General features: G+C 34.8%; 1 protein-coding gene across 1 annotated transcript in view; it reads right to left on the minus strand.

Annotated features, from left to right (window-relative positions):
- Ulk4 (unc-51 like kinase 4) overlaps nucleotides 1-15,372 on the minus strand; it is a 516,944-nt gene that overhangs the window by 317,698 nt on the left and 183,874 nt on the right. Inside the window, exons 25-28 of the mRNA XM_071600065.1 lie at nucleotides 14,447-14,568; nucleotides 14,225-14,281; nucleotides 8,962-9,013; nucleotides 8,771-8,865 (exon numbers count right to left, since the gene is read on the minus strand). Of these exons, the coding sequence (XP_071456166.1) occupies nucleotides 8,771-8,865; nucleotides 8,962-9,013; nucleotides 14,225-14,281; nucleotides 14,447-14,568 (326 nt within the window). The remainder of the gene's footprint in view (nucleotides 1-8,770; nucleotides 8,866-8,961; nucleotides 9,014-14,224; nucleotides 14,282-14,446; nucleotides 14,569-15,372) is intronic.

The following is a 15,372-nucleotide window of genomic DNA, read 5'->3' on the forward strand; positions in this document are numbered from 1 at the left end:
GATCAGCTTCTTCCAAACAGTTTTCCAAGCTGATTGTACCAATTTATACTCTGACTAGCAGTTTCTGAGAGTTATGTTTTTTCTACATCCCCATCAATACTATGAACTCAAATAATCAGCTTAAATGACTCAATATTAACCTTCACCCTTTAGTTAAAAAAAATTAATGCTATATAATAAGGTTTAGCTTGGTTTTTAATGTCAAATAGAACTGCATCTTAGGCAAATTATATCATTAGACTTTTCCAATAAAGAAATCTTTATTTCTTTGCTATTTAATGTTTTTGAAAGCATTGTGAGTGGAAACAAATTCTATGTACAAATAAAATTCCTATAGTTTACTGACTACTCTGTAGGCCAGACTAGTGACTTCCAACTCTGAGGCACTAAATGGTCTAGAAATTCAGAAAAATCTCAGTTAAACACTTGTGCTCAGGAAGAGTTAAGTGCATTCAGCCACTTCCATATAATACAGTATTGATCAGGAACCTTGAAGACAGTGTGTGCTCAAATTTCAAACAATGTTAGGCTCCTTGGGGTATGGATCTTCATATATTCCAGTCATGCTCAAAAAGAGATAATTAGAAGACGTCCCATGAGTTATGGCATTAAAAAATACTTTTTATGAGGCTGTAAATTGTAATGATACCTTTTTATCATACTAGAGGTTGCAGTTTCAATAATTAGTATGCTTGCATTTCATGAGTAGAAAATAAACTAATTAAATTTCTATTTAAATGCAATTCAGATATTTATAAACACTGGATCTTAACAAATTAGCCATGAGGTTACTGTTCATTAAGCAAAGGAATCAATAGCAACATCTCAGCAAATAATGTCTCAATCGTAGACTTAAAATTCATTGCTGTGAAAATCACCATGTCAAACAGGGTTTCTAGGTATGATGGGTGTGGTTACTTGGATTAACACTCACTGCAGACAATGAAGAGTGCAAGATAAAAAACCAAAATCCTAAAAATAGTTAAGGTGTTAAAAACACTGAGGGAATTTTCAGGCCAATTTCTGGACAAAAGCTTAAGCAGAGCCTAGCCAGATGGTGCCAGGAGGTAGCTGCCAACAATACCGACACAGGGCTGCCGTGGGGTCAGTGGGGCCAATTCCTCCCAAGATAGGAGCTTTTTGAGTGGGTACCTGCCGAGAGAGGATTCAGCTCTCAAAGTGAGGGACCAAACCTGAACACACTCGTGTTCCAGAACAAAAGTGTGTCCTAGGGAATCATGGTCTCAGACCTGGATTCTCAGGAATTTGTATACTCAGATAACCTGAGTGTGAGGCAAGGTCCCAACTGGTAGAACACTTAGATGGCTGGCGGAAGCAAACTCAAAGCCTCTCTGGAGGAATGAATGTGAAACTAGGTTTCAGGGAACGCCCACAAATGGATGTCAAGGACAATGAGCAGCAAGGAGTGAACCATCAAACCACCATATAAATATAATGATTTGGGCATAAACAAGATGTAACAGATACCACAGACTACGAAGAATTTTGCTATCTTATTCCATGGGAATTATCAGACATGCTGTATAGGAAAACTACATTTCTAAAGTGTAAATAAATAAATCACAAAGAGAATATCTACAGGGAACAGGAAATTATAAAAAGCAGTAAACATTCGAAAAGAAAAAAAGACAAGCAGAATTTCTAGAAATGACAAAATACAAGTGAAAAATAACCAAAATTAAAATCTGAATGGCTATACTTGAACACAGAGAACCAATAAAATCATTTAGAATATACCACTGAAAGAGAGGATGAAATATGCAGAAAGACAGAAACTTAGAAAATAGAGAATGTTTAACGTACATGTGATCTAAATTGCTAAAAATGGAACAAAAGAGGGAATAAGCTGAGTTAATGGCAGAGAACTTTCCAGACTGATGAAAACGGACAATCCACAGAGTCTGAAGGCACAGAAAATCTCAGAATACATTTTTAAAAGAAATTCACATTTAGTTAAAATATAGTCAATCTACAGAACACCAAAGATACCTCCCACCAAAAGAAGAGTTTTAGAATGAGACCAAGGAGACAAAGATTCCTTCAGAAAAAAACCTGAAGACTACAGCTGATCCTCTCCAACAACAGTCCAAATCATAAGATTATAAAGTAGTATCTGTGCAATGCTTAACAATTATGGCAAAAATAACTGGAAACTCAGAAAAAATATCCCTCAAGAAATAATGACTTCATCAGACAGTTTGGCAGCAACTCACCTAAGGTTTAAAAAAAATGGTAAAGGGTATATTTCAGTCAAAAATCAGTGAAAAGACAAGGTGAGAATGAAGAACAAAGGAAGTAGCAAGAATAAATGAGCTTCCTATTAAAGTGGCGATGTTAAGGTTTGATGAGAGTGTTTGAAACAAAGACTTGGAAATGCAACAATAACATAAGTATCATGAGGGAACTAAATGGAGGTAAATAGGTTGAGCTGTATTAATTAAGGAAAATAAGTTTCAAGTTCAGGTTTTAATAAGTTCACATACATGATATTAATTTTAGGGTAAGAGGTAAAATAACAGTGTATAAATACCACCTTACATGGGAGGGGGGGACGTCAATACGACTAGAAAGTAGAGGTGGGACAAAAGAAAACATTTATGGCAAAAGTGTGAAAGAAGACAGTAGAATCCAAATATATTAATAATCGCACCGTGTAAATGGAGTATATGCCCAGTTATAAGTCAACATTTATACGAATTAACTTTTTTAAAATTATATAAAATGTATATGGATATAAAAATAAAGAAATGTTGGAAGTAAAATGACACAGGAATTATCAAGCAAATATTAACCAAAAGAAAGCTTGTATGTTTATATTAGGATGGGACAAAATAGACTTATGACAAAATACATCAGTAGAGATCAAGGAAGTCATTTGCAACTATAAAAGATGACATAATTGCATATTTGTATACAATTAATATGGCCTCAAAATATATAAAACAAAATCTTTCACAACTATAAGAAGAAATAATAGTAATGAGATTTATATACACTTCTCTTAAAAGTTTATAATATAAGCAGATCAACATTAGTAAGGAGAGTGTTAGAGTTTGCATCTGGAATATTCTCAAAGGCTCAGGAGTTGAAGGTTTGGTCTCCAGTTGATGGTGCTATTAGAAGGTGGTGGAAATTGTAGGAGGTGGGGTCACTGGGGGTGTGCCTTAAAGGGTATATTTCATCCTAGACCCTTCCTCCCTTGTGCCCTCTCTGCTTTCTGGCTGTATGAGGTGAGGAGCTTTCCTCCACTGTACCCTCTGTCAGGAAGTTTCTGTCCCATCTCAGTCTCACAGCAATGGAGCCAGCTGACCACACACTGAAACCTCTGAAACTGGGAGTTAAATCTTTCCTCCTCTAAGTTGTTTCAGATATTTTATCACAGTGACAACAATCTGAAAACACAGAGAGGAAGGATTTAAACAAGATAATCAATAAATATAACCTAATAGACATATATTGAATATTGCACTGAATACCTGGTAAAGTACCCATTCTTCACATACAAAATATCTACAAAAAAATAGGGCTATGATGTCTTTAAAAATATGAACAAATTGAAACCACAGAGTATATTTCCAAACTTCAAAATAATTAAGATAGAAATCAAATATAGAAATAACTATAAAGTGCTTATATACTTGGAAATTTTAAAATACATATTTTATATGCAAACACACCATGAGTCAAGGAAAGAAATTTTTTTTAGAAAATATCTTAACCAAAAGATGAAAAAAATTCTATATCAAAGCTTATGAGATGCTGCAAGAACAGTATTTAAAAAGAAACCATCTTTTGGTGACATATGTTCATCATTACCCTAAGTACATGTATGAAGGCACGAATGGTGTGAATATGTTTTGTGTACAACCAGAGATATGAAAATTTTTGCTCTATATGTGTAACATGAATTATACTGCATTCTGCTGTCATATATAACAAATTAGAATAAAAAATAAATAAAAAGAATATTTAACAAGAAGATAGCTATTATAGAATTGCAAAATAAAAAAGAAATGGGGCTGTGGGGTGCTGGGGTTATAGGTCAGTGGTGGAGAACTTGTCTAGCATGTGTGAGGCACTGCGTTCAATTCTCAGCACTGCATATAATTAATTAATAACTAAATCAATAAATAAATAAAAAGGTTAAAGGTCCCTTGACAACTAAAAACATTTTTTAAAAAATTGTAAGTGGGACAAGGAAGTGGTTTGTGCTAATTAGTTATGAAAATCTGTCTAGTATGTTGGGGAGCAAAGAGTTTGGAACCATAACTGAAGAAAAATGAGAGCTGTGGAGAAGGGGAGAATTTGAGCATGCTGTAACTTTAACTAGAGAATGGACTCTTGAGCCAGGCTCTATCACTGACTGCATGTGATCGATTTCCTTACCCTTAAGCGGTCCCTGCCTTAATTTAATATAGTGGCTTGGAAATAACAAGCACTCCATAAATAATGCCTACAGTTGATATTTTAATCAATAAAATTTTATTATATTCATCCAAAAAAAACTATCTTTAATGCAATTGAAAACAAATAATCTAAATATTTATCTGAAAAATAATAAAAGATCTAAAGAAAAAACAAATAAGGATTATTAGAGCAGAAATATGAAATAGAAACATAAGAGGAGACTGGCAAAATTGAAAAGTTGCTCTTGGATAAAGTTAATAAAGCTAACATAATTCTAGTTAGCTTGTTCAGGGAAAAAATATATATATTAAAAAACACGTGATACTAGATCACACTGCCACTAAAGGCAGGAAGAAAATATGAATCTCTTCATGCCAATAAATTGTTAAAACCATATTAAAAAATAGAGAAACAAAACTAAATAGAGGGGCTAGAGTTGTGGCTCAGTGGTGGAGCACTTGCCTGGCATGTGAGAGGCCCTGGGTTCGATCCTCAGTGCCGCATATAAATGAATAAATAAAATAAAAGGTCCATTGACAATTTAAAAATACTTTAAAAAACTAAATAGAGAAAAAAATTAAGAGAAAACTATTCTACAAAGATGACCCCCTTCTTCCCTTAAAACAAATGTCTTAATAGCTTCACAGGAAAATGCTAGCAATATTAGAGAATGAAATAACTCCCACTCTTAAAGGATATAAAAAGAGGGGACACACCCCTATTTTTATAATTATTAGCACCTATTAATCATACAATAAAATGAGTTTCATGGTGACAGTTTCACACATGTAACATCCTCGGATTGTATTCACTCCACTGCCCTCTCTTATTCCTCATCCCAGTCTCCCAAGTCCCTTCCCTTCCGCTGTCATGTCTATTTTTTAATATTTTTTTAATTATAATTGTTGGTGGATCTTTTATTTGTTTATTTATATGTGGTGCTGAGAATCAAACCCAGTGCCTCACACATGCTAGGCAAGCGCACTACCACTGAGCCACAACCTCAGCCCTGTCATGTCCCTTTTTCCCCCCCTTACAAAACCTGACAAAAGCAATAATCTTCAGAGGTCTAGTATGATATTAGTATAATTATCATCAGGGGACAGAAAGTATAAAGGATTTCATGATAAAAGGCCAACTCAAGAGAATACTTGGATGAATACTTCACTAACGTTTATCCAAATGGTCACTAAATATGTTAAAAGGCTTCATTAAGTCCTGAAAAAAAATTAAAGCTATGGTGAAATAATACTATACAGATCTGTTAAAAAGTCTGAAATAACCAGAGTTAGGCAGGATGAGAAGCACCAGGTACTATGCTGCTGAAAGTGAATGACCACCCTTAGGGAGAACTGAGTTCACATGTACCCCATAACCAATGAGTATGTATCCTAGAAATAACATGTGCATAAGTACACCAAAATACATAACAATATTCACAAAATGCCATGGATAAGTGCCCCAAACTAGAAGCAACATAATGCCTGTCCAAGGATATTTTAACATATTGTATACACATATTCATACTATGGAACTATACTATACACCAATCAAAAATTTAACCTGAAACCACAGGAAATTGTTACTCCTACTTCTCAAAACTACATCTGAAAATCTTTGTGAAATAGCAAAGGGACCATGCAAGAACCAAGATCAATAATCATTAATCTCCAAAACTGTTACCATGGCCAAGTTCCTCATGCAACACATTACTTCTCCCAGCCCCACTGGTCAGCTCTCATCTTCTAGAAGGTTGCTCTAGCCCAGCTGAATCATCAACCAAGTTACTAGTCCTTGGGCACAGCTCCTCCTGAGTGTTTTCATACTTGCTACTGCCTCTGCCTAGAAACTTCTTCCCCCAGATTTATCACTTGTCTATCCAAACATCCATTATTGAAGAGAAAAATAACTACTTATAAAAATCACTTAACTCACCCACTTACACTTTCATGTTTCCTTCATAGGACATCCTACCACTTGGTGTATTAAAATTTATTTGAATATTTATCATCTCTCTCTCTCTCTACTTATAGGTTCTATAGGGGTTACTACTTTGTTTCATTTCTATCCTTGCCCTGTGCCTGAAGTAGTCCTTAGTAAGGCAAGGCAATCGATTAATACTGAAGGATTACCCAGAGCAGTTAGATATTAAATGTGATGTGTTTATATGTTTCATATTTGCCATGATTCCACACTTCCTTCCTAGAGCTAAAATAAGAAGAAAAATGGAGAGTAAAGATTACAGCTAGGTGCCGTGGTGCATGCCTGTAATCCCAGTGCTCAGGAGGCTGAGGCAGAAGGAACAGGAGTTCAAAGTCAGCCTCAGAAATTTAGTGAGGCTCTGTGTCAAAATACAAAATAAAAAGGGCTGGGATGCAACTCAGTGGTTAAGCACCCTTGGGTTCAATCCCCAGTACCAAAAAAAAAAAAAAAAGATTACGGTGCTGGCATTTACCGATGATCTTTTAACAACTTTCTCTAACACAGTGAGTTCAAACACATCTAAACAAGCCTTAAAATTTCAGATACAGAACCGCTTGATACTTCAAACCATCACCACCCTTGACCTCACTGTAACCACCACTAAAGTACATACTATCTTGTTAAAATGTTCAGGAAAATTCTTTAATATGCAAAAGGATACAATTTTAAGAAAAAATGTTGAATAAAAACTATAAAAGAAAGAACAAACTTCATGAAGGAGTTATGATAAACTTACTGAACATAAGAAACACACACACTGTTCACTTTGCCCGGTGCAGTGGCGCAGCCCTATAATCTCAGTGGCTCAGGAGGCTAAGGCAGGAGTGATCACTAGTTCAAAACCAGCTTCAGCAAAAGCAAGGCTCTAAGCAACTCAATGAGACCCTGTCTCTAAATAAAATACAAAATAGGGCTGGGGATGTGGCTCGGTCATCGAGTGCCCCCGAGTTCAATCCCCAGTACAAAACACACACACACACACACACAGTTCACTTTTGAAGCTGGGAAGTTAGTGGCATTACCATACTCACATTACAATATGTGAGGAGTTAAAACATTCTTCTAAATACCATTTGACAATAACTGAGAAAACCAGCAACTAAAATTCCAAAATAACATTCTTCCACTGATTTTAAAAATAATTCCTAATTAAGAAAGCAAAATACAGACTCCTTTTCTAGCATTCTAAGCTACATTTTAAAAATCTTGATTTTTCAATATGCATATACTATAAGCCCAAATCAGAAATGAACTAATTCTAAGATGTCACAAGCCAAGGAAGGCACTGTTTAAATGAAGCATTCAATGCAAAAAGGGAGGGCTGGGATTGGGGGAGGATATGAAAGGATAATGTGAAGAAATAAATTCCAGAATTAAATCCTACAATGCCATCTAAATGACTATGAAGGGGTCAAAAAATAATGTTTCTTTATAATTTCTTTAGTACAATTTTAATTTCTAAGTTCAGTACTTTCATTCATCCTCATTACAGGCATTCCCTAACTTAAGTGACTGTTCTCTAAAATTTTGCCTATTGGGTTTTTTCAATTTGAGAAATATTTTCAAATCAAAACCTTTGCTGGGTTTTGCCCAGCAAAACCAGGGTATACTCTATTATCCAAAAGCAGTCACTAGGGTTTGGGTCCTTGTACAAATCACCAGTGCTGCAGTGGGAGGAGCAGGAGTGGGGGACAGGAAGGGGAGGATGAGACCATGTCTCTGCTCCAAGGCAGGTTCCAAGAACAGCCACTCCCTGAAACAACTGCTATTGCTGCTTGCACTGCAGACTAGCTGGCTAGTCTTCCTGGGGTGCTTTCTGATAAATAGCAGAGGAAGCCTTCCTTCCCTCTGCTCATGTCAGCAGCACCCAGCTCTCCTAAGGATTTCCCTAAGGCAGAGGTTCTCAAGTGGGGGCAATTTTGCCACTGAGAGGACGTAGGTCAGGATTTAGAGACATTTGTGGTGGTCACATCTGAGGATCCATGGAGTGAAAGCTACTGCCCCGATTGAGCAGAGGCTGCTGAACATCCTACAATGCACAGGGCGGTTCCACAACAAACTGTCCATCCCAAAATGCCCAAGTGCCCAGGTTGAGAAACCCTCTTGCAAAGGTTTATATTTGGTTACAATAAATAATCAGGCAAGGAGGAGGAAGAGGCTGGGATAAAGATGTAACCAGAAGAGCATGACAAGAAAGTCAATAACAAAAGGAACAGATTTCCTAGGTCTGTCCTGCTTTTCGAGATGGTTACTGCATACGAGGAACCCATCTGAGCTAAGAATACGGAAAGCAGGCCCCTTTATACAGAATTACCAAGGAAATGAAAAAGAGCTTTTTTCAAAAGTTGCGAAAACTGACCGTAGAGCGATAATCTTTCAACAAAACAGGATATTGAATTATTGCTTCAAAAGCCGACAACGTGACCTTGATAAATTCTTCTGATGCTGTCAGCCCTAGGAACACATTTAATCATTATTAGTAAAGGTGTTTATTTTCTAAATCACAATATCGAAATGCCTCAAACATTGCATGTTGTGTGGTCTACTCACCTATAGCTCCATCTATGTTAGTTTCTCCCGAGTCAATTGATTTAATATGACTCTGAAAAATAGAAAATAAAAATTTTTAATAAATGGAAGTTTAAAAATAACTTTAAAAAAATTAGGTAGTTAATATTCCTCCCAAAACTGTATCTACCATTTTTAATGAAACAACTCTTAAAAAACATTAAATACACTCTACATATTATGAACACCATAATCATAGTTTTAAAACATGACTGTAATACTAAAAGTTATAAACTATAATTTTTTAAAGAAATTTTTTAGTTGAAGTTGGACACAATACCTTTATTTATTTTATGTGGTACTGATGACTGAACCCAGTGCCTCAGATGTACCAAGCAAATGCTCTACCACTGAGCTTCAACCCCAGCCCATAATCATTTTTAAATATACAAATCATCATCAATGAGATTTAATGCTAGAATACATTAAATAGCAACTGAAAAGGTAAGAATGATCCAACTGATCCATAATCACTTCCAGCAACATGCCACACTTACTCTCAATACCTGGGATATTAGTAACAATGACACCCCATTCCTTCCAAGAGCTCTTCCAGCCCACCTGCCTGGTTCTCCCCCACTCTCCCAACTGATATTATTCATGTTTTTAAACATTTTGCTGCATATTCACATATCCCTAAATAGTACATTGTTGGTATGGGCATTTACTCAAACTGCATCCCTTTCATACAAATGGAAAAGTATGTAGCCATTAAAATGCTCAGAAAAAGAATATTTTTTAAAAAAATATATGGATAAGAATTGAAATACTTATGTTAAATTCAAAAAGTAGAATTGAAACACACACACACAAACACACTGTGTGTATATACACAGTCTCAATCACATATGTCATAGGTATAATTTCTTCTATAAACAAATGCATACATATGAATAAAATATTAAGGAAACAACATATTAACAGTGGTTATTTCTGGGTGTAGAGTTGTGATTTTATTTTTTTCATATTTCACTATAATTTTCCACATTTTCTCTAACAAGGCTGCACTTTATATTTTAAATGAATAAGCATAAATTACTCTTAAAACAAGAAAAAAATCTTAAAGACATATTTACTTTCCAGGTTATAAAGAAAATCACAATCTAGGAAATGAAAACTGAAAATTCCAGATATTCTGAATTCTCTTTTTCTATCTATGAATAAACAAAGAAAAAACAGACTAAAATATATATTTTAAAAGGGAGATAATTATAAGCTTTTCATAATAATAATCTGGCTAAAATAGTTTCAAGAAATTCCAAAATGGGACATTACTTTTGTAAATAAATATTAATTTGATGCTAAAGAAAATATTTGGAGGTACCTTTGGCTATAATAAACCCACTTAATGGTCTAAGTCTTACTGTAGATGACAGGCACATAGCATTGTCAATGCCATGATCCTTCTCATGTAATTACTTTGAAAGAATATGTAGATAATATACAGATACTGAGGACATTAACATTAATTTTCCAGAAGGAGATCACAGAAAGGACAGGCATCAGTTTCTTTCAGAGCCCGAGATGGGAGGTGTGCTGCCACTTTTCCTTTTCTGTACTCTTGGGATTTTCTAAGCACACATTTCTTTTTCTTTTTTTTTTTTTTCCAGTGTCAATGAGGGTTATCAACATGATGATATTATGGGTTTCTTATATAACTTCTTTATACTTCTCCTATTTAATTAAAAGTATTCCTACTGGATATTTCATTAATTTACCAATTTTAATGTTTTTTAATATACTTCTTCATTCTTAGTGTAATAGAACATAATGAGGTAAGAGAATGGGTTAGGAGGCATTGGAGATTCGAGGAGAGAAGATATGAACAGTCATCAAGGTGAGCGTCAAAGTATATAAACTAAGAAAATAAACGAGATGTACAAGTCTGAGGGAGAGCTCAATTAAGACAAACAGTCATGTATTCAGGGTGAGAATAATTCAAGCTGTATTATCTCTTTTAAAAATATAAGAGGGCTGAAGCTGTGGCTCAGTGGTAGAGTGCTTGCCTGGCATGTGTGAGACCCTGGGTTCGATCCTTAGCACCACATAAAAATAAATAAATAAAGGTGTGTGTCCATCTACAACTAAAAAAATTAAAATAAAAAAATAAAAATAAAGGAGTGTTCCATCTCTGCTTTACCTACAACAGAAACCAAAAGCTACCAAACCAACATTCACAGATAATAAAAAATCTACAGAGGTCACAAAGTGTGTCCTTTTTTGATAGAAATACATAATTAACACATTATGTACTTTTATAAACTGATAAGGCCAGAACTGAAGAAAATACAACAAAATCCTTTTCTTTAGCTCGTTAATCAAGCGTGTTTTCAAAAAGACCAAAAATACAATGAACATTAGGTTAATATACATGGTAAGTTCCCTATTTTCTGTCATTATCTCCCATTTCCAAGCCCAGTTCAATGGAGGCCCAAAACAAGTATGAAATGCACACTCCTCCTTGCAGCTCACCAAAGACTGACTACTAAAACTTGAAGAAGAAAAAAAAGAGTTATGATGACTGTTCATTTCTACCAATAAGAAGTGAAAACAGCAATTATCAGCTAAGTAGTACTCTTTAGCCCAGAGTCTTTGAAAGATTGATATTGGTTTAAGAGTACCCTCCTAAACCATTTCCAAACAGCAGTCTATCTAAAATATAAGAAGACCAAAACTTTGTTTCACTTGAGGGGGGGGGGGGGAGTCTACAAAATGCAAATTTCTATAGTCATATTTCCATATACTAGTATAGAATTTTTCTGCCAAAAAACATAAAAATAAAACAAAACCCAAAGATAAATGCCTTCAGGTCAAACAGGCAATCTGTGCTCCGGTGCCTTTATGCAAACTGAACCCAGTGTGGGAAGCACAATTCCAATGCCCTCTCTATCTTGCTCCTTATGACCCTTGAAACAGTGGACATCGATGGCTTGTTCCACGCCCACCTCATGCAGGCCAGCATCTCCTGCAGAGCTGCTTCAATGGAACATCTTGTCGCTATTGGACACAGCTCTTAAGGTACACTACGAATGAAGACCTCAAATTAAGGCACATTTTTAAAATATAAAATGATAACATACCTGCTACATGGTAACGACCACTTTTATTTTAAAAAATATTAAAAATATTTTTTGTCTCCAGATGGACTAATAAGGCCTTCAAAGTACAATGCTATGGATGCAAACATGAATGGACTACTTCCTCATGTTACCAGCCCCAAAGAAACACTGTGATCTGGAAAGCTTCAAGCCACTGGGCTGAGTACTGGGTTACAAAACATTCACAGTTGTATAGCCCTCCCATGTCCCCTTCCCAATTTTAATATATGTTTAGGAATTCTTTGCTTAATCAAAATTATAAAAGAATTATTTTAAGGCAGAAAACTCCAGAGGTTTTACTTCTAGTAGGGTGTCTGATGAGTTACCCATGTCTTATGACATGGATAGGGCATTATCTATCACTTGAGTAACAGTTTTGATGACATCTTGAAAAGATTATGAATTAACTCACAGAAGCAATGTCCAACTCTCAAGAGTTCATAATAAATTCACAAGAAGTGTAAGAAAAAATAAATCCAGGTCCTGAATTTCCATCAATAATTTACTCTCTGTAGTAGTATTTCATCAATGCCATCAACACTGAGTATAAGAAAGGTGAAAATCAGGGAAAGCTAACAAGATACAATAACAATAAAAAAAAATTCTGGAACTAGCCCTGATTCAAACAAGGAAAATGACCTGAACAGAGCCAAAAGACCCATCTCCATTTCATTTCTCTAAATTCCCTTTATTTGGGTGAGATTACAATGGGAGGGGGAGGGAATAGGGCTAAAATTTTTTTCTCAAAATCATGATGAGATGTTTGAACAAGGAAAGTTATTTTCCATGTACTAAGATGACCCTACAGAATACTCAAGAGTACTCCCACACCTCCCTTCCTCAAGGTGGCCAACTCCCTTTTCTTTGGACACAGTATTGCAAGGAACAGGTATAATACCTGAAAGTCTATAAAGACTTTTAGGTTAGACACTTGTTAATTCCTTGAGAATGTACTGTGGGCAGAAAAAAGAACTAAGGAAGAAGAAAGAACACAGGATAATTGTACCTGAACAAACATGATGCCAAAATACTCCAAAATAAGCTATAAAGAACAAAACTACTCTTGACAGCGATGTGCTGGTGCAACAGGATTATAAACACTTAGAATTATAATCGTGCTAATATGGTACCCATATTCTACTTAAGAAGAGCCAATAAAAAGCAAGTTAAAGATAGTTGTCTACAGATGACCGCTGTAATTAATAATTTGCAAATTCACCAGTGAACTACCAAAACCACATACTTTATAGAATCTGGGCTTCAAGAGACTACAATGATAAAGATTTGAAATTGAACACAAAATGATCTCTACTGCATTGCCAGAACCCACTGTTTCCTGTCAGTAATATCCATTCAACACTTGTACTTAAAAACATCATACTTCACCATATGATGAACCTCTAGAAAATCATATTCTCACTTGTGGGTGGCAGTAATTTCTTTATTCCAAAATAACAATAAAGCTGAGATGCCTACTTCATTTTAACTAGATCGTTCTGTGGCATTTTGAAAATCTCAGTTCAGTTTATTACAAGTATCAAAGTCAGACTGGAGATGCTATCTGACAAGTACCTTGGCTTTTCCTTTGTGTACAGCTTTCTCATTTTATTCAACAATACACACTGTAACTACAATAGACAAGGGAAAAGATAACTCAAAACTATATCCTAAACAAAAAGATAGTACAATGATTTAGTTTTCATTTCTACCTATGTCATGACATCAAAATTAAAGAAAAAACTAAGCTGAGTTTAACTCAGAGAAATGCCAACACAAAAAGATGTGACACAATTGGACAATGTAAGCCTAAATGAATAACAATGAGTACATATTCTTTGCATTCCATGTTCACCATTTTAAATTTGTTCATGATGTTTAATACCAAAATCAATGAAAGTATTTCTGTGGACTAACTTACCCTATTTGGGGTGATGTCTGAACACAATACATTATCAGGAGTAAATATATTTTTCTCCAAATGTCAAATTTTATTACAGTCAACAGATTAAAAATATAAAAAGGTCACTTCCCTGGAGACAAATAAATGCCACAAGAATTTTTAAATTACCTCATATTGACATCAAATTCCACAAACAGAAGGATAAGACATTTTGAGTAAGAACATGAAAAACTTAAGTGCTACTCACAAGAATAGTTCCATAACTGAAAAGAAACTCTTCTGTTACAACTTGAGGTCGAAATACCTGTGTGTAATGAGAGTTTCCACAGATTAAATCCCGAAAACCATGAACAGATTTTGTTCAAGACACAAATAAAAATGTTTTTTCTGAATTGATGTTTCTCAGCTTCAGTTTACAAAGAAGTGAGCCAATTTATATTTTCTTTTCCCTAAAATGATGGTAAGGTACCTGAGAAGTGACGAGGTGAAGTACTACAGGCATCAGGGGGAGGCACATCTTCAGCTGTTTTGCTTGAACTGTGGATGGGTGTTTACGACCAGAGACATTAGCCAAGGCGTTGAGAATGTCACCTGTGAAGCATCCCAGAGCAGGCGCAGAGGTCAAAGATCACACGTGGAGGTGCCCATGGTCATTGCTTGATTACTAATTAATTTCCAAATAATGGGTCTAAATGGTATGAGCTGTGTTCTTTTTATTCACAGGTACTGAGTTTAGAAGACACCATGGCCACTAGGGACAGAATGTAATATTCTGCATAAAAGCTATCAAATAAACTCAATCTCTCATCTAGAATTAAAAATAGAATTTACAAATAACTATTACACACTGGTTTTAGAAAATCTTTTTGTATTTTCCAAAGTTCAACTATGATCGCTTATTACTCTTATAAATAGGAAAAATTACTTTAAGTTTTTAAGTGAACAGATAATGGATCATGACTTTTAAAAACCAAAGGATATATATAGTAAAAAGAGATCAGTTCCCAAACACCTCCCTGAACTCAGCTACCAACTGAAAAAAAAAAAAAAAAAAAATCCTCTCCTGATGTTTTAGTAAAGAGCAAAAAGTTATTATCAGTTGATCATGAAGATATTTTCATTATTTTGAAGTTCTGAATCTCTATTTCTTAAGTATACTTTATCGTAACAGTTTGAAGCAAACTATATTTTAAACACTTTTGGTTAATAGCTACATCTGCTGGAAAAGCATGCAAAGGGATTTAAACTACACATACATTTTCCTTATTTAAACTTCTTCAAATAAAAAAGTGATTTAATTGTAATAAACATTCTTTACAAATCATTATCAGATATTTTTACCTTAAGGATAGTTTTTCAAACCAAAGACATCTTTAAACATTGAACTTTAAACCA

Source organism: Marmota flaviventris, chromosome 1, assembly GCF_047511675.1.
Source record: "Marmota flaviventris isolate mMarFla1 chromosome 1, mMarFla1.hap1, whole genome shotgun sequence".
In the NCBI taxonomy this organism is placed as follows: Eukaryota; Metazoa; Chordata; class Mammalia; order Rodentia; family Sciuridae; genus Marmota; species Marmota flaviventris.